At 48.8% G+C, this 20000-nt stretch overlaps 1 protein-coding gene and 1 long non-coding RNA gene across 9 annotated transcripts; both read right to left on the bottom strand.

The window, feature by feature from the left end:
- Positions 1 to 2400: 2400 nt before the first annotated feature.
- LOC126988375 (uncharacterized) lies at positions 2401 to 12297 on the bottom strand. Of its 8 annotated transcripts, none has more exons than XR_007741854.1 (6): positions 11602 to 12297; positions 11193 to 11221; positions 8127 to 8238; positions 7082 to 7228; positions 2929 to 3072; positions 2401 to 2745 (listed from the first exon to the last, which is right to left on the bottom strand). XR_007741854.1 is itself a non-coding variant. In XM_050846440.1 (5 exons), exons 3-5 carry the CDS (start codon positions 7088 to 7090, stop codon positions 2462 to 2464), a joined length of 513 nt encoding a protein of 170 aa, XP_050702397.1. In that variant the 5' UTR covers positions 7091 to 7228; positions 8127 to 8238; positions 11193 to 11211; the 3' UTR covers positions 2401 to 2461. The 8 variants fall into 8 exon arrangements, 2 of the variants coding, with proteins under 2 accessions (XP_050702397.1, XP_050702396.1); XR_007741851.1 differs by having other exon boundaries at positions 11193 to 11316; XR_007741852.1 differs by having other exon boundaries at positions 11193 to 11411.
- A 1309-nt stretch (positions 12298 to 13606) lies between these two features.
- LOC126988376 (uncharacterized) lies at positions 13607 to 19202 on the bottom strand. The gene is made up of 3 exons (XR_007741856.1): positions 18598 to 19202; positions 18046 to 18117; positions 13607 to 13749 (listed from the first exon to the last, which is right to left on the bottom strand). It is a non-coding gene; the product is annotated as an uncharacterized LOC126988376 (long non-coding RNA).
- Positions 19203 to 20000: the final 798 nt, after the last annotated feature.

The following is a 20000-nucleotide window of genomic DNA, read 5'->3' on the forward strand; positions in this document are numbered from 1 at the left end:
ATGTCTCCAATGCTTTATTTAACCGGTAGCAGGACGGGCCAAATTTGTGGCTTTACCGTAAACCAGTGACGGGCCAAACTTGTGCTATGTTATAAACCCCCCAAAATATGTAGATGATGCATAAACTGATCACAAATGTTTTGATATATATATTATGAAATGGTTTGTGTGAGGGGTGATTTTTTTTCATTTTTCATGCTTGGAGGGACCATTAAGAAACAGGATCCCTGCTGCTACCAGATTAAGCACGGCTGAAGGTCTGAAGCTCAACTGTTTACATCTTGCAATTCCAATCTTGGTAAACTATGCAGCAAAACTTGGATAATACCAGAATTCATTAGCATGGTAGTGGTTTTGCAACAGTGATACTATAGGCTATTGATACAAGGAGACAATGAATCTTTGACCTATCTTTCAGCCACTCCTCTTAACACTTTTACAGGAATAGCGAGTACAGGACTTTTTATTCATGGTTTCCTTTTTTTTTTTTTTTTAGTGTCTTTTGAGTTGTTTCCTCTGCTGTAAAAATAATAATAATGGTTTTCCAACTGTTAGGGAAGGGCAGTGTGAAAGATTAATACCAGCGGGCACTGATACATACTAGAGACCGTGACAGCACAGGGAATGTGGAATAAGATTGGAATGATGTAACACAGCATGAAAGACTGAGGGAAAAGTTGAAAAGTTTCGCTTAGTCAGTGCTACATCTGTGGTCATATGCTGGAGGGAGACAGGAGGGGAAAGAATCATAGGAGAAGGGAGCAGATCCCAGAAGACAGGACACAACCCCCGATTAACACCTGGTACCCATTCACTGCTGGGTGGACAGGGGCGTAGGGTATCGGAAAAGCCACCCAAATTTTTCCACTCCGCCCGGGAATCAAACCCGGGCTCTCTCAGTTGTGAGCCAAGTGTGCTAACCACTGCACCAAGAAGCCCCCTGAAGGACTGAGGGACAGGAGAGGATTGATTAAGAAGGGTGCAGGAAGATAGGGAATGGCAATGTAAGAGGTGAAACAGATAAAAAATACATGATTGACAAGAGGACAGTACAGGAATATTAACCCGGTAGCAGCGAGGATCATGTTTCTTAATGGTCCCTCTAAGCAAGTAAAATGAGAAAAAATCACCCCTCACACAAACCACTTCATAATATATATCAAAGCATTTGAGATCAGTTTATGCATCATGTGTTTTGGGGGTTTATATCATGGCACAAATTTGGCCCGTCACTGCTACACAGTAAAGCCACAAATTTGGCCCGTCACTGCTACACGGTAAAGCTACAAATTTGGCCCGTTGCTGATACCGGGTTAAGGGGACAGGATGAAGGGAGTAGGAAAAACTGGTGGACTGAGGGAAGAGATAAGAATTGAAACTATACAAAGATGTTGACAGGGAAGAATTGAGTAGGAGAGCGGCAGAATAAAACCCTGGACGCTGGACTTTGGGACAGGGAAGGATGTCGTAGGGGGACAGTGGTGGCTTGGGTCTGACAGTGAGAAAGACCGAGCTAAACCTGCTGTTATGTTAGTGAAGGGATGTGGGAAATTCATGCAAGTGAGAGCAGGACTTGTGTGGGAGTTAGAGGACATCTGGGCTGGCTAACTGTTAAAGGCAGTGGTGGTGAACATTCCTAAGCATTCAAACAGTTGATCCACAAAAAAATGTATTATAGTGAATAGTTATGGAGTAATAGTGCACACAGTGAGGTGTGTGTTCAAACAGTTGATCCACAATAAAATGTATTATAGTGAATAGTTATGGAGTAATAGTGCATACAGTGAGGTGTGTGTTCAAACAGTTGATCCACAATAAAATGTATTATAGTGAATAGTTATGGAGTAATTGTGCATACAGTGAGGTGTGTGTTCAAACAGTTGATCCACAATAAAATGTATTATAGTGAATAGTTATGGAGTAATCGTGCATACAGTGAGGTGTGTGAGATGGCATGACTTGTATTACAGGAGTGCCAGGTGAAGGAAACTAGTTCAGATCATTCTTTTTGTAACCTTTAATGCCTATAAAGAGTTCTAGATTTCCCTGCAAAAGCATCTTCCTGTTAGCTGCTGTGGTTTTGTTTTAGTTTTCATCCTGGGTGACATAACCTCCAGTCGCCTCATTTGTCTCCAGTCTAAATGCTGTCCTTCCCTCTTCAGCTGCCACCTTGCTGGACATCTGCTGCACCACCACCTCCTGGACCTCATTGCTGGGGCTCTTCAGTGACTGTCTGCCGTGTTCCTTCCCTCTTCAGCTGCTGCCTTGGCCACCACCTCCTGGACCTCTTTGCTGGGGCTCTCCAGTGACTGTCTGCTGCCAAAACTTTTTCGTCAGACTTGTGTGCTAATTATTTTTAGTACTAAGCAGCCAAAGTTTAGAAGTCCTAGACTTCCCACCTTTTTCTTTTTTTTTTTTTTTTTTTTTTTAATTTTTTCCTGCTGTATCACTGAGCATTTGTTTAGGGAGACTCTTCAAAGTATTGTAACACTCTGGTGCAAATAAATTTCCAACACAAAGCTTGTTTGTCAACCTGGCCAGAAGCAGTGTCCACACCCAAGCAGCCACAGAGACGGTGATGTTTTGTCTTGAGATTATCCCCACTGTATGGTAAAAACATCACAGAAGGCTGTATAATACTTCTACAAGACTGGTTCAAATACTCTGCTGGTGACTTTAATTTCCTGGCTCCTACTTGTGCCACAACTGAGGTACTCTTCAGTGTCCCCTTCCAGGATGGGTAACCTGTGGTAGGAAAAAGTATCCATAAAGGTCTGCATCATCAGGAACCATACCATAAAGTTAGCATCAACATGCATTGTCACAAGCAGGCATGATCCTCTCTCACACACATGCACACAGGTCAATGGGCGAGTTGGTGGAGGCAGGAGTGTTGTCCCAGGCTGCCACCACTGAGGTCATACACACCTCTGGGTCCTTCTCACCCAACTGCTGCTCCTGAACACTGGAGGAGGCAGGAGTGTTGTCCTCGGCTGCCACCACTGAGGTCACACACACCTCCGGGGCCTTGTCACCCAACAGCTGCTCCTGAACACTGGTGGTCTGCTCCATCTGGGGAAAATCAGAGTAGTGGGCTCTTGGCAAAGGTAGAGGACACACTTCTTTGCTGTGTGGGTGGGAAGGTAAGCTGGGATGGGGATGTCTACACTGTTTTCATGTCAACTTTCCTGGGACCATGGAGTGACATTTCCTTTACTGGAGATTTTCTGTAATTAAAGAGTTTGTCTGTATTACTTCCTCCTTAACCTGGTAACAGTGATGAGCCAAATTTGTGCCATGATATTAACCCCCCAAAATAGATGATACATAATCTGATCACAAATGCTTTGATATATATTATGAAATGGTTTGTGTGAGGGATGATTTTTTTCTCCTTTTTCTTGCTTAGAGGGACCATTGAGAAACATGATCCCTGCTGCTACCGGGTTAATGGCAGCAGAACATTTTGGTCCACCTTGTAGTTCCCTCCAATGCCTTCCTGTTGCCACCTTGTATGCCCTCTGTTACCTCCAATGCCTTCCTATTGCTGTGCACATTCCCACACTAATGAGACTCGGCATCCTTCTCCACAACTCTATGCCACCCCTGCCCTCTTCACAGCCTGCATGCCACAACTCTATGCCCTCCCCTGCCCTCTTCACAGCCTGCATGCCACAACTCTATGCCCTCCCTGCCCTCTTCACAGCCTGCATGCCACAACTCCATGCCCTCCCTGCCCCTTCACAGCCTGCATGCCACAACCCATGCCTTCCTGCCCCTTCACAGCCTGCATGCCACAACTCTATGCCCTCCCTGCCCCTTCACAGCCTGCATGCCACAACCCATGCCCTCCCTGCCCTCTTCACAGCCTGCATGCCACAACCCCATGCCTTCCCTGCCCTCTTCACAGCCTGCATGCCACAACTCATGCCTTCCTGCCCTCTTCACAGCCTGCATGCCACAACTCTATGCCCTCCCCTGCCCTCTTCACAGCCTGCATGCCAAAACTCAATTCCTTCCCTGCCCACTTCACAGCCTGCATGCCACAACTCTATGCCTTCCCTGCCCACTTCACAGCCTGCATGCCACAACTCAATGCCTTCCCTGCCCTCTTCACAGCCTGCATGCCACAACTCTATGCCTTCCCTGCCCCCTTCACAGCCTGCATGCCACAACTCTATGCCTTCCCTGCCCTCTTCACAGCCTGCATGCCACAACTCATGCCCTCCCCTGCCCTCTTCACAGCCTGCATGCCACAACCCATGCCTTCCCTGCCCTCTTCACAGCCTCCATGCCTTCCCTGCCCTCTTCACAGCCTCCATGCCTTCCCTGCCCTCTTCACAGCCTGCATGCCACAACTCTATGCCTTCCATGCCCCCTTCACAGCCTGCATGCCACAACTCTATGCCTTCCCTGCCCTCTTCACAGCCTGCATGCCACAACTCCATGCCTTCCATGCCCCCTTCACAGCCTGCATGCCACAACTCTATGCCGTCCCGGCCCCCTCTTCACAGCCTGCATGCCACAACTCATGCCCTCCCTGCCCCTTCACAGCCTGCATGCCACAACTCTATGCCTTCCCTGCCCCCGTCACAGCCTGCATGCCACAACTCTATGCCCTCCCCTGCCCTCTTCACAGCCTGCATGCCACAACTCTATGCCTTCCCTGCCCTCTTCACAGCCTGCATGCCACAACTCCATGCCTTCCATGCCCCCTTCACAGCCTGCATGCCACAACTCTATGCCTTCCCTGCCCTCTTCACAGCCTGCATGCCACAACTCTATGCCTTCCCTGCCCTCTTCACAGCCTGCATGCCACAACTCTATGCCTTCCCTGCCCTCTTCACAGCCTGCATGCCACAACTCTATGCCTTCCCTGCCCTCTTCACAGCCTGCATGCCACAACTCTATGCCCTCCCTGCCCCCTTCACAGCCTGCATGCCTCAACTATGCCCCTCCCTGCCCTCTTCACAGCCTGCATGCCACTCTATGCCCTCCCTGCCCTCTTCACAGCCTGCATGCCACAACTCTATGCCCCTTCCCTGCCTCTTCACAGCCTGCATGCCACAACTCTATGCCTCCCTGCCCTCACAGCCTGCATGCCACAACCTCTATGCCTTCCCTGCCCCTTCACAGCCTGTATGCCACAACTCCTGCCTGCCCTCTTCACAGCCTGCATGCCACAACTCTATGCCTTCCCTGCCCCCTTCACAGCCTGCATGCCACAACTCTATGCCCTCCCTGCCCTCTTCACAGCCTGCATGCCACAACTCTATGCCTTCCCTGCCCTCTTCACAGCCTGCATGCCACAACTCTATGCCTTCCCTGCCCCATTCACAGCCTGCATGCCACAACTCTATGCCCTCCCTGCCCTCTTCACAGCCTGCATGCCACAACTCTATGCCCTCCCTGCCCTCTTCACAGCCTGCATGCCACAACTCTATGCCCTCCCTGCCCTCTTCACAGCCTGCATGCCACAACTCTATGCCCTCCCTGCCCTCTTCACAGCCTGCATGCCACAACTCTATGCCTTCCCTGCCCCATTCACAGCCTGCATGCCACAACTCTATGCCCTCCCTGCCCTCTTCACAGCCTGCATGCCACAACTCTATGCCGTCCCTGCCCACTTCACAGCCTGCATGCCACAACTCTATGCCCTCCTGCCCCCTTCACAGCCTGCATGCCACAACGCTATGCCCTCCCTGCCCTATTCACAGCCTGCATGCCACAACTCTATGCCTTCCCTGCCCTCTTCACAGCCTGCATGCCACAACTCTATGCCCTCCCCTGCCCTCTTCACAGCCTGCATGCCACAACTCTATGCCCTCCCTGCCCTCTTCACAGCCTGCATGCCACAACTCTATGCCGTCCCTGCCCTCTTCACAGCCTGCATGCCACAACTCTATGCCTCCCCTGCCCTCTTCACAGCCTGCATGCCACAACTCTATGCCACCCCTGCCCCCTTCACAGCCTGCATGCCACAACTCTATGCCACCCTGCCCTTCACAGCCTGCATGCCACAACTCTATGCCACCCCTGCCCCCTTCACAGCCTGCATGCCACAACTCTATGCCACCCCTGCCCCCTTCACAGCCTCCATGCCACAACTCTATGCCCTCCCCTGCCCCCTTCACAGCCTGCATGCCACAACTCTATGCCAACCCTGCCCCCTTCACAGCCTGCATGCCACAACTCTATGCCCTCCCTGCCCCCTTCACAGCCTGCATGCCACAACTCTATGCCCTCCCTGCCCCCTTCACAGCCTGCATGCCACAACTCCATGCCTTCCCTGCCCTCTTCACAGCCTGCATGCCACAACTCTATGCCACCCCTGCCCCCTTCACAGCCTGCATGCCACAACTCTATGCCACCCCTGCCCCTTCACAGCCTGCATGCACAACTCTATGCCCTCCCTGCCCCTTCACAGCCTGCATGCCACAACCCATGCCTCCCCTGCCCTCTTCACAGCCTGCATGCCACAACTCTATGCCCTCCCCTGCCCTCTTCACAGCCTGCATGCCACAACTCTATGCCACCCCTGCCCCCTTCACAGCCTGCATGCCACAACTCTATGCCCTCCCCTGCCCTCTTCACAGCCTGCATGCCACAACTCTATGCCCTCCCTGCCCTCTTCACAGCCTCCATGCCTCCCCTGCCCTCTTCACAGCCTGCATGCTACAACTCCATGCCTCCCCTGCCCTCTACACATCAAGCAAGCCACAACTCCATGCCACCCCTGCCCCCTTCACACCCTGCATGCCACAACAATCTATGCCTCCTGCCCTCTTCACAGCCTGCATGCCACAACTCTATGCCCTCCCTGCCCTCTTCACAGCCTCCATGCCTCCCCTGCCCTCTTCACAGCCTGCATGCTACAACTCCATGCCTCCCCTGCCCTCTTCACAGCCTGCATACCACAACTCCATGCCTCACAGTGTCTGCCCTTAACTCTTTCATCATGTTTCCACTTTAAAAGATTCCACCTGCTGCCATGAATATCAGCATCCACTACTCCTGTCTATCCTATCATTCTACAGCTTCCACACTCTCTCCACTCTTCCACACACACACACATCCTCACCTGCTCCATCTTGCCGTGCTGCCAGAGTGGCCTGCCTCTTCTTCTTCTGTGCCTGGGCCAGTCATCTCTGCATGCGAGTCCAACAGGTGTGACTGATCCTGTTTAACCCAGTGGTTGCAGCAGGGATCATGTTTCTAAATGGTCCCTCTAAGCAAGAAAAATGAGAAAAAATCATCACTCACACAAACCATTTCATAATACATATCAAAGCATTTGTGATCAGTTTATGTATCATCTGTTTTGGAGGGTTTATATCATGGCACAAATTTGGCCCGTCACTGCTACCGGGTTAAAAGGAAGGAGTATTTAGGATGGAAATACTGTAAAGAAATTGTTAAGATCTTTGGGGAGACTGGTGAGATGATTACCATGGAGGAAAATGGTTCAGATGAGATGAGGGCAAAGAAAATGGTGAAGGTGACAAAAGAAAAGTTAATAGAGTGATTAAGGAATATGGCCGACACAACAACCATCCCTCAGTGCAACCATGGGAGAGAAGGCACACAGGGAGGGGAAGGAAAGGAGGCTGGTGCTGAGGGATGAGAGAATGATGACACTTAACTCTTGAATCAGGGAGCGGGACACAACAGGGATAGGAGAGAAGGCTGGTGCTGAGGGATGAGAGAATGATGACACTGTTAACTCTTGCATCAGGGAGCGGGACACAACAGGGATAGGAGAGAAGGCACACAGAGAGGGGAAGGAAAGGAGGCTGGTGCTGAGGGATGAGAGAATGATGACACTTAACTCTTGCATCAGGGAGCAGGACACAACAAGGATAAGCCTGAGCAGAAAGTTGAGGCATGATGGAGAGGAAGGGATGCAGTCAGGAAGCTCAAAATAAACTTATTGATTCTGTCATAATTACTGTGGCTGACTCATGGCTTGGTAACGATGCTCTGATTCTAACTTGCATTTTGACGGCTCGACCCAATCCTATTTTTGGTGCTAGGATGAGGATGTTTGTGTGACATCTTTAGTTAAGGCCACCAGAGCCAAACAAGATGGCACCACAGACACTAATTTGTAAAAAGCTACCACCCACCTTCATGGCTGTGGGAACCAGGCCCAGCGTTGCCCCGTCCAGAGATGAATCCAAGTTAACTTTTGGATCCGGGTCTGCAGCGGTGGTGGCCTGTCCAGTGATGCTGACTGTTCTACATATCATGAAAATATGAAATGGAAGTACTTAGATACAAAATAACATATACATACATTTCAATATATGTACATTGTTTTATTCTTTCATTCTGAATACTATAACACTCTTTTTCTTATCCACTACATCTCTCACTAAATCTTCGTTCTTTTTTATGACCTCAACCACCTCTTTTTCTAGGTTTCCCTCCTCCCCTTTTAGTTGCTATTCAATTATTTCCTTAAAGTCTGCATTAGCTTTATTATGTTCTATTTTCCATGTTTTCATCTCACCCAGCACTTCCTCCCTTACGACCTCCAGTGAAATGGAGGGATAGGGTGCAAGAGTACGTTAGGGAGAGGGGGAAAGATCCTTGAGAAACTCTGAGCAGGCAAGGAGGGAGTGTCTGGATAGAGAAAGATGGAAACTCTTCTGCCGTGGCCATCCCCTGGTGGGAGCTCCTAGGAGCAGACGTCGATGAAATGATGATGAATGACGATGAGAAAGTGGACTCACTAAATTCATAACAATCATCACTATCCTCATATCCTCCCACAGCTCCCTCTCGCATTTTCAGTCTTGCTCCATTTCCTCTTCCTCTTCTCTTTGGTGTGTGCCACCCCTCTTCCTCTCACTCACCCTACACTAGCTTTTTTAAGTTCTTTAAATGGGAGACGGGCCTCTCATAGCATCAGCCTGACCCTGTATACAGTACCCTCTCGAGTTTCACGCTCGCTTCGTTCCAAAGGCAAAGCGTTAAACTCGAGGATCACGAAAATCGAGGTATTGAAAAAACTGAAAAAGCGCTTTTTTATTTCAACCCGTGGAGATTTTCATTTATTTATTTATTCTTTTTTACATGTGGTCTATGGTGCCGGTAGACTATCCACCTGGGCCTGATGGTCAGCCCTGAGCCCGTCATGGCGCAGGCAACAGTTTATAGTGGCGTCATTATAATTGGCTCATGCTGCCCCCCGGATCTCACTTTTTTCCTCCTTTACTCCCTTGTTATCTCAAAATACATACCTTGGAAAAAGGAAGAAACCAGGAAGAGAGAATGGGTTGTTTTAAAGCCTCAGATGAAGCCTTACGATTGGCTGAGCTCTGAAAACACACTTGTGATTTGTTGGGAGTCCAATGATGTCATCGGCGGCGCTAACCCAATCAGCGGCCTAACTGCCTTAAGGCGGTATCACACTGGCCATTTTCCTCTAACCGTTGTTGCTACTGGCAATCTGGGAGCGAGTTGTCGGTTGTCTGTAAGCTGGTGTCACACTGGGCCTTTTTCTTCCCACTGCGTTGGCGGCAGCTTGGGCAACCAGCAACTTTTCTGGGTGTGCTTCACACACATAAGGGGAAATTAGAAGGGTGTGGGGGGGAAGGGGCTGAAGGAGAGTCAGGTCATGTCACACACACACACACACACACACACACACACATAAAGGGAAATGAGAAGTGGGGAGGAGGAGGCAGAAGCGAGTCAGGTCATGTCTTGACCTGAGTCAGGTCATGTTTTCACCAAATCCCTGATCTAACTCTCCTTTCTGCCCCATCCTCCCCACATCCTTCTCATTTCACCTTCTGTGTGTTTGTGACAGGTATGGACATGACCTGTCAGGTCATATCCTGACCAAAGCCCTGACCCTCCTTTCTGACCCTCCCTCCTCACACCCTTCTCTTTTTCCTTTTTTTCATCCTCTCCATTTCACCTTTCATGAGAGGGGCTCATAACCAGAGTGAAGCTACACACCTCCTCTCGATTCGGAGGCTCGCGTGGTATTGAGGCCGCGCTGAGTTGAACCAAACGCGACAGGAAGGGAGCGGCGAGGCGTTCAAACGCGGTTAACGTGTTAATAAGTCTCTCTCTCTCTCTCTCTCTCTCTCTCTCTCTCTCTCTCTCTCTCTCTCTCTCTCTCTCTCTCGCCATAGCCACAATGTTTGGAGGAAAACGTCCAGTGTGATACTACCTTTTAAGGCAGCATGCGTGACGCCGATGATAAGTAGACGTGACCCGTACATGTCAAAGCAGCGTGAAAATCGGGATGATAATGCGCGAAAGTCAGGATGGTAAGAATTTAGGTCTAACCATGAAACTCGAGGATCGCGAAACGCGAGAGGGTACTGTACACAACAACAGGTGCCGACGATCAGCTGATCCCAGCACAGGGAATAGGGAGCAAGCAGCCACATGTCAGCCCTGCTCAGTCTCTCTCTCGTGTGTATTTACCTAGTTGTATTTACCTAGTTGTGACATACAAGAAAAGAGATACGTTCGCGCTGTCCCGTCCCCATATCTGCTCTTGTCCAACTTTTCCTTAAAATCATGAATGTTTCTTGCACAAACCACCTCCTCCTCCAGTCCATTCCACAGCTCAATGTTTCTGTTTGGGAAGCTAAACTTTTTCACATCTCTCCTACACGTGGTCGCCCTCAACTTCTTTCCATGTCCTCTCGTTTCTCTTTCGTTCCACACACACACACACACACACAGGTCCTCTCTGTCCAGATTCTCCACTCCGCTTGCCACCCTGTACACCGCTATCTCCTCTTTCTTTTCTTCTCTCCAGGGTTGTGAGCCCCATGCTATTGAGTCTCTCCTCATAAGTCCGATCTCTAAGTTCCGGTACCATCTTAGTTGCCACTCTCTGCACTCTTTCCAGCTTTCTTATGTTCTTCTTTTCACGAGGAGACCAGACCACTGCTGCATACTCCATTCTTGTGTTTGTATGTGTGTGTGTGTGTGCAGACTATAGGGCAGCCACATCACTTACCCGCTGTGGTGCTGCCCAGGGCTAAGGGTGCAGGCAGCAGCTGCCTCGACAAGGGTGGCTGCGGTCCCCAGCAGGCGGCGTCCAGCAGGCACACTGCCCCTCTAAGGGCCTGTGGGCAGGGCACTTACCATGAGTGCCAGCACCTTCTTCTTCTCTTCATGCTTCCTTCATCTTCATTCCTCTTCATTCATTCTACACTCACTCTTCATTCACTTCTCTTCTTCTCCAGACCTCTAAGGCCCAGCATGGCTTCCTTCCTCCCTCTCTGGTCTTCCTTCTTCTGTATTCTTCAGTTCCTTGCATCTTCTTCCTCTTCTTCTCCAGACCTCTGAGGCCCAGCATGGCTTCCTTCCTCCCTCTCTGGTCTTCCTTCTTCTGTATTCTTCAGTTCCTTGCATCTTCTTCCTCTTCTTCTCCAGACCTCTGAGGCCCAGCATGGCTTCCTTCCTCCCTCTCTGGCCTTCCTTCTTCTGTGTTCTTCAGTTCCTTGCATCTTCTTCCTCTTCTTCTCCAGACCTCTGAGGCCCAGCATGGCTTCCTTCCTCCCTCTCTGGTCTTCCTTCTTCTGTATTCTTCAGTTTCTTGCATCTTCTTCCTCTTCTTCTCCAGACCTCTGAGGCCCAGCATGGCTTCCTTCCTCCCTCTCTGGTCTTCCTTCTTCTGTATTCTTCAGTTATTTTTCTGTGGGTGTTTCCGCCAAGAGTGTTCCACGCGGCACACTGTTGTACTGCCTGCGCCTTTATCTCCCCTCAGTCCCAGCACAGTGCTCAGCCCCCTGCCTCTCCCTCCTTCCCTGCTGGAGCCACTTGTCCGTCCATCATGCACTCCCCCGGTCACTGGCCAACAATACAAGGCTTGACAAACACCACTGGAGTGTTCCTGGTGTGCACACTTTGCCCGACTACATATTCTGCCTTCCTTTCCCTCGGGGCAGCAAACCTAACAAGCTCCGTCCATCACAGCTCCCAGGCCGGCAGTCTGCACCAGTGGTCTCTGCTGGGCCGGGTTTTTTGTGGAGCGCAGGGAAACGTGACAAACCTTCACACAGCATCTCCTTGATAGTCCTGTTGATGGTCTGTTGTGGCGGCCCCAGTCACCGCTGCTGCACTGTGCCGGGGCAAGGTGACAGAGTTGTCACCACTCTGGCTCGGGGCAGACGGCACTGTTCACTGTGGTGCGGCTTGTTGGCTGCTGCACTGTGCCAGGGCAAGGTGACAGAGTTGTCACCACTCTGGCTCGGGGCAGACGGCACTGTTCACTGTGGCGCAGCTTGTTGGCTGCTGCACTGTGCTGGGGCAAGGTGACAGAGTTGTCACCACTCTGGCTCGGGGCAGACGGCACTGTTCACTGTGGTGCGGCTTGTTGGTGCATCTCTCAGCAGTCAGCCACAACACGGTGCCAGTCCTCTCCAGGTGGTGTTGATGACTGGTTCCCTGTTACTGAGGTCCCACACAGCAGCACAACACGGCACCTCAGAAGTGGGTCTTCATGTGCTGGGCAATGTCCCCCTTCATCTTGAAGTGCTTCCCACACACATCACACTTGAACTCTCTCAGGCCAGAGTGTCTGAAGGAGTGACGCTTCAGGGTTTGCTTCTCTCTGAACCTTTCTCCACATTCCAGACACTCATGAGGCCTTTCACCAGTGTGTGTGTAAGTGTGTACCTCGAGATGTTTCTTCGTAATGAATGTGTCACCACAAACTTCACACTCATGAGGCCTTTCACCAGTGTGTGTACGCATGTGTGTGTTGAGGGTACCCTTCCGTGTAAACCTTTTTCCACAATCTACACATTCATGAAGTCTTTCACCAGTGTGTGTAAGGGTGTGTGTGTTGAGGCTACTTATCGCTGTAAACCTTTTTCCACAAACTTCACATTCATGAAGTCTTTCACCAGTGTGTGTAGGTGTCTGTTGAGGTTACTCTTGTAACTGAACCTTTTGCCACAGTCGAGGCATTCAAGGGGTCCTTCACCAGTGTGTGTAAGGGTGTGTTTGTTGAGGTTACTCTTCATACTGAACCTTTTGCCACAGTCTTGGCATTCATGAGGTCTTTCACCAGTGTGTGTAAGGGTGTGTCTTTTGAGGTTACCCTTGCAACTGAACCTTTTGCCACAGTCTTGGCATTCAAGGGCTCCTTCAGCAGAGTGTGTGGGTGTATTTGCTGAGGTCATCCTTCCCAGGGAGTCTTTCCCCACACGCTGGCCACTCATGGTTTCCCTCACCAATGTGTGCAAGGCTGTGTCTGCTGAACTTGCTCCCAGTCTCAAATCTTATCACACTCAAACTTTCCCTTTCCTTTGTGGCCGAAGGTGCCAGCAGCAAGGTGGTGGTGGTGGTGACATAGTTGCTGTTGTTGTTGTCAGTGGTGGGGGTGGTATTGTTGTTGTTGTCAGTGGTGGTGGTGGTGGTGGTTGTGTTCTTCTGGTCCTCACAGCAGTGGCAGTGTTCCTGCTGGTCCCGCCACTCAGGCTGCTGCCCGGCCTTGCAGCCTCCCCTGCCCACCACTCCTGGGGTGAGGGTCTTGCAGGAACCTCAGGGAAGCTGCGGCAGGATGCAGTAAGGAGTCCTGAGGTCAGTGGTAGCGTGGACGCAGCGCTGAGCACAGCGTCCTCAGACCCTCACTTGAGCAGCTGTCTCCTGGCGCTGTGCTCCTCCCAGCATGGCCAACACCACATCCTGGGGTGCAGGAGATGGGCTGTTAATGCCACGCCCTCTTCTGTCTAAGTGCCATCAGGTGCTCCAGTACTCTGCCCACTCCTGAGTGAAAAATGGAAAGGATTTAGTGACAGAAGAGTTTTGACGTTTCCTGCTGTTGGTCCCCAGGAGGCAGCGAGGCTGCCTGCCCTCGCTGCCCCTCACTGGTGGCTCTGGTTGTTGGCAGAGGAGGAGGAGGAGGGAGTATTAGATGAGAAGGAAGAGGAAGAGAGGAGGAAGAGGATGGTGGTGATGGAGTGAAATGATAGCTGAACAGGAAAAATATATATATATATATATATATATATATATATATATATATATATATATATATATATATATATATATATATATATATATATATATATATATATATATACAGTCGTCCTTAAATAGTACGGTTTCCAATAGTACGAATTCAGTTTTATACGTATTGTCACAGAAGATTTTTTTAGGATTTTTTAATTTCCTGCTCGTCGCACCAAGTAGCCATGGCGTGAGTGGCAACACTGTTCTTTATACCAGACTGCCACCCATGCACATCCCCTCAGTCCGTGTGTGTGCACATCAGGAACACTGTTTTGCCAGATTGAAACCTATGCTCTTTCCCTAAGTCTGTGTGTGTGTGCACAACCTCAGCTACACTTCTCCATTACCACATAACATGAACATGTGAACCAAGAGACAAGCCAAAACACCTACTGAATGCACCCCAAAACATTCAAGAAAGCTATTCACCTTGCAAAAGAATTCAGATTTAGAAGAAGTTATGTTTTGGTAAGAGTTAACCCTTTATTGCTAAGCTACGCAGCGAAGTTAGGGCGATATACTTGTGGTGCTAAACGCCACTGAAGCTCCACCCACACTCAAACCTTCCACGTATGAGAGTGTTCAAACACTAATTATCACAACACAGGATTGTTAATTGAGTGGATTCTTCACTAAATTTGGTGGAAGATCATATCAGCCCAGCGCGGCATATCTACGGACAAGTAACTGGTGGATGTTCTTGCCCAATATAGCAGCATTTTTGTATAGCTTCACCTATCACCTGACTGATTCTTTGACCAATTAGTTGTAAATATTGCAGTTGGCAATACTCCCTTGCCAGAATCTGAAGGAGAGATGTCTGCAGTTGCCTCAATACGGCTGATCATCCCGCACGCACCAACGTAAGTGTTAACATTCAACACTCCATGAACGTGCATGTACATTCGCAAGAGAGGCATACATAACCAACTCCTATAGATCTGGACCTCCTCTTTCCAATGGTGTTTTTGGTTTTTAGCTGTGATGAATAGTTTTTGAGTTACAGAGGTTAAAAAGAGACCCCCCCATTGGGCTGCCTGACTCCGCCTGAGGGGATAGCCGCGTCCCGTATCGCGCGCAAGGAAAGGGTTAAGTTGCGGTAGGGCATACCATGTGAATCTGGTCCCGCCTGGCTGAGCTTCTACTCACCGGCCAAAGATGCCTGTTATGCATTTTCTGCTGTAGTGTTTCCACGCTGGGTAACGGAGCCATCCTGGCAGCGCTGCCTTCCACATTGTCAATGAGCGAGCCATGTCATACACTCACACTCTCTTATACTCTCTAGCACAGTTCCTGTTGCTCTCTAATTCATACTTGAAATAAGATACAAAACAGTAATTGTGAAGACTGACTCCGCCTTCAAAATACATACAACATTACGACTCCATATTACATAGTTACGAGACGCATATTTAAACTACTCCAACCGAATTTTAAATATCCTAACCTCTACCGGGAGAAGGGGGGGGGGGCTTCACCACCCTTGACCCCCCCAGTGTGGTAACACTACACTGTGACTGCAGCAGAAAATGCATAACTGGCAACTTGGGGACCGTGGGTAACAGCTGAGCCAGCCAGGCGGGACTCGATTCAGGGAGTGCCCAGGAGTGTTTCTGGGGGCACTAATTTTATACGGATTTTCGAATAGTACGGGGGTCCTGGGTCCCTAAACCCCATACTATTTGAGGGATGACTGTAGTATATAGGTACTATGGTCTATGTTATGCATCAAAAAAAAATTTGTACTGGACATGAGATTGAGCAGCGATCATGTTAGTCTTGCTTGTACTGCTGTACACTGCCACATACATCATCGTCAGAGGCAGTCACGCCTGGCTGGGTAGAGTGAAGAACAGATCTAATCTGAGTTATTCATTTAGTATATAATTTTGAACGATAACTGAAAAGTCAGAATGATAGAATCACTGATTCTGGTGACTGATACCAATTGACTGATTGAGTCCGATTCACTGTAAAAAAAAAAATGTGAGCATGCCGCGTTGCAAATGTCTTCAATAGTTTTCTAAGTACCGCAGGATTTTTTAGTGCGGTCCGCGGTAGTGCAGCATTTTCAGAAAGTTTGTGGTAGTGTGGTAATTTTTTGTGATGCGGTACTACCGCACTACCGCATTAAGTACCGCACTTGCCCACATGTGTAATAGGTAAGCTGGATATGGATAAGTTTGAAATAGGTAAGCTTGGGCTAACGTTGAGGAAGGGGCAGCCACCTCTTGTGAAGTTTAAAATTATATTATATTAAGTGTTTTAATTAATTAATTCTAGTGTTTGCCTGTACTCCCCCCTCACCCCTGAAACAAGCTTGGGGACCTGTGGGAATGCGGGGTTTTGGGTGGGGAACATGAAAACCGCCACACTCGCGTATTTTTTTGTAGGGGGGGACAAAAAATCCATAGATCTAGGGAAATTTCCTATATTAAGGGATTTTTTTTCCTCCCACCGCCACTAAAATGAGTGTTTGTGACGAATTTAGTGTTCCCATATGGAAACCACACATTCTCACTAGATCTCCAAGCTTGTTTTGGGAGAGAAGCATAGTGAACCCACCGAACGATGCCCACCTTACCGGTCTGGCGTGGCCCCATAGGCCATCTGCGCCCACATAAACCGCTTTCACCACACACACACGGAAGGAGGTGGGCTTGAGGGGGCTTGTGTTACGTCAAGTAAGGTTAGTTTACATTTATTAAGCACAGCGGGACGGACGAGGGTGGCAGGTGCACGTCAGGCATTGAAAAGTCAACCATTCAGTGGTTTCCGTGAAATAAAACTTTGGTAAAGATTCGCTTAGTACCGTGCCAGTATCTCATAATCTTCTTTATGAAACATCAGTATCTCTCCATATATCTTTTCTACAAACCTTCAACAGTCATGGAAACACTTTGAAAATCCAATTCAAGGACTTTTTTTTTTACTCTTGAAAATAGGGGACAATGTTTATGAAATCGCACCGCCTCCTCTGGCAGTGGCCATGCGGCTGCAGCCGCCACAGCCGTAAAATAGCTCACAGAGGGTTTAGGGTCGGGGAGCATATTTAAACTACTCCAACCGAACTTTACAACCTACTAACGGGGGCTGTCCCTCGATTACCTAACCAGGGGGGCTGCCTCCTGGTCCCCCCATCATGTATATGTGACTTATTTTAGCAAGGAGGTATTTCTGCATAACACCAGCTGGCGCCGCCACGCCTGTCTCCAGAGGAGGCGACGCTTTGTAAACATTATCCCCTTTTTCAGGAGTAAAAAAGTCCTTGAATTGGATTTTCAAAGCGTTTCCATGACTGTTGAAGGTTTGTAGAAAAGATATATGAAGAGATACTGATGTCTCATAAGGTAGGTAATGAGATACTGGCACCGACCTAAAATGAATCTTAACCAAAACTTTCTCCATGATAAAAAGCTTATAAAGCAATAAAGTCAACGTTTCAAAATTAATAAGTTGTCCTTCCCTCAACAGTCACCGTAGCTTGTAATAGGTAGACTTGAAATGGATAAGCATGGATGTGATTTTGAAATGATACCTAGCCATCACCTGACCCCTAGAAAGTTTCTATAGGCAAGTTTGAAAGGTAAATGTTCAGAGAGTTGTCCATCTCAAAATTTGATACACTGGCTATTTATTTCGGGCCTAAATATTGTGCTTTTTCATTTGGAGATAGTTTTTTCTTCGGAAACTACTAAAAAGTGACTTATTGCAATTTCATCATCCGCTGCCACAACCGCATAATAGCTCGCAGAGGGTTTAGGGTTGGGGAACATATTTAAACTATCCCAACTGAACTTTACGACCTAACAGCTAACTGGGGGGTTCTCTTGGGAAGTAGTGGGGGCTGGAGTAGCGGAGGGGGAGGCGGACTTTTTATAAAGTATTACCAAGGTATTTCTCGCAACACCGGCTGCACCACCGCAGCCGCACCCGTCATCAGAGCTGTCAAATGTGGCGTGCGTAAACAGTGGTAGCTGTAATTATTTCGTAAAACAAAAGAAATACAACAGTAGTAGGTAGAACACCGTAGAATTAGTCTAACCTTACCAGGCGAGTGTGGGCCAAATTATTGAGTGTCGTACGCTATCCCTCCCACCCCCGGGCCCACAACACCGCAGCCTGCAAAAAAAACACTAACTTTTAAAAATCGGTAGCAGCATTTCTATCAGTTTGCGATGCATATATATGGGGTTCTAGATGAATGTAATAATGAGATCTAATCCATAGTTAGGGTGAGAAGTACTGCAGTGAGATGGGCAACTCTCTGAACATATACTAATTTGAAATAGGTAAGCTTATATGCAAACTTGGGTGTAATTCTGAAATATTACTGACCCATCACCTGAACCCCCCAAAAAGCTTGTAGTAGGTAAGCTTGAAATAAGTAAACTTGTAATTCATAAGCTTGGGTGTAATTCTGAAATAGTAAAGTCAGTGTCTCAAAATTAGCAGGCTGCCCTTCCCTCAACAACCCCCGAGCAGTCACCTGGGACCCCAAAACCTTGAAATAGGTGAACCTGAAATGGATGAGCTTGGGTGTGATTCTGAAATAATAACCTCCCCAAAAAAAGCTTATATAGGTAACCTTGTAATACACACTCGGTGGGCGTGGAGGCGTGGAGGCGTGGGAGCACTCGGTGGGCGTGGAGGCGTGGGGGCACTTGGTGGGCGTGGGGGCACTTGGTGGGCGTGGAGGCGTAGGGGCGTGCACAGTCAGCCACGTCTTCTTCTTTTGACCTGTGACGCTTCTTGGTCCTCCTCTCGATCGGTCCTCTCTTCCCCTTATTCACACTCTCCTTCTCAGCAGTACGTAACTTTCCTCACTGTGATACGCTATGGCATTATGATTTTGTGTTTGTTGCTGGAATCCACTGGAATTTCCACTTATTCAAGCATTTGTGCCCTTTTTTCCAGCACTGCGTCAGGAACACTTTGGCAGCTTTACAATTGTTCTCTCTGTTTCCTTAATGTCCCCACACAGCCCCAACACCGTGCAGACCAAAGGTGCAGACTGCCTCCTCCAGCCTCCTCGCCCACTCCTCCCTGCCTGTTACTGAAAAGCCAGAATGTTGTTCTTTATTACGTACACTCCCACACAGCCATTGCGTGTAATGAAACGCACGAGAAATTAATCCAGACAAGGAAACGTTTGCCGGCGCCGGGAATCGAAGGTAGTGACTCAACAATGTGATTTTGTAGTGACACGACTTGCCTGATGGGCGAGTCTCCCATAACCCACTTAGCCAGCGGAGTAACTCTTTGGCCGACTGGTAAAGGAGTGGCTCGCCCGTTACGCTGGTCGCGGGTTCGATCCCCGGCACCGGCAAACGTTTCCTTGTCTGGATTAATTTCTCGTGTGTTTCGTTACACGCGATGGTCGTGTGTGAGTGTTGTAAAGAGAAAAATTCAGGCATGTCAATTTATTGCTTTTATGTAAAACGTAGTGACTTTTGTATTCCTGATTCTAGCTGTGATTCTGATGGTGTGTTCGTGTCACCAGGTTTTGATCGAAAATATATTAATCGAGTCAACGTGAAGGGTCTTATTTACGAGGGTTAAGAGAGGACATGGTTAGTCCCAAACAGACTATATAGTCTCCTTGGTTCGTCCGATTCCGAGTGGAAAGTATAACCCGCCCCGCGCATGACGTATTTTGTTACCCAGCGGCCGGGGTCAGAAGGAGGTTGAGAGCAAGGAACTCAGTCACTCCGCACTCCGGAGGCTTATTGTTCGGTGTACCGTGTATGGATGCAGATCTGACCAGGGGCAGAATGTAAAGCACTGTACGTTTACCAACGACGTTGACGAGAACCCATAAATGTGTGTAAGAAACAGAAAGAGAGAGTATAATGTGTATGCCCGCGGATGTGTAGTAAGGCAAGTTTACCACAGTTACCCCTCCGGTCCACGTTTACTTTTTAGTATACCCTACCACTCCTTCCCTACCCTCCTCGATCCCCCTACCTGTGGACCAATCCACGTCACAGGTCTGCGCAGATGGA

The sequence above is a fragment of the Eriocheir sinensis genome, chromosome 69, assembly GCF_024679095.1.
Source record: "Eriocheir sinensis breed Jianghai 21 chromosome 69, ASM2467909v1, whole genome shotgun sequence".
NCBI lineage: Eukaryota > Metazoa > Arthropoda > Malacostraca > Decapoda > Varunidae > Eriocheir > Eriocheir sinensis.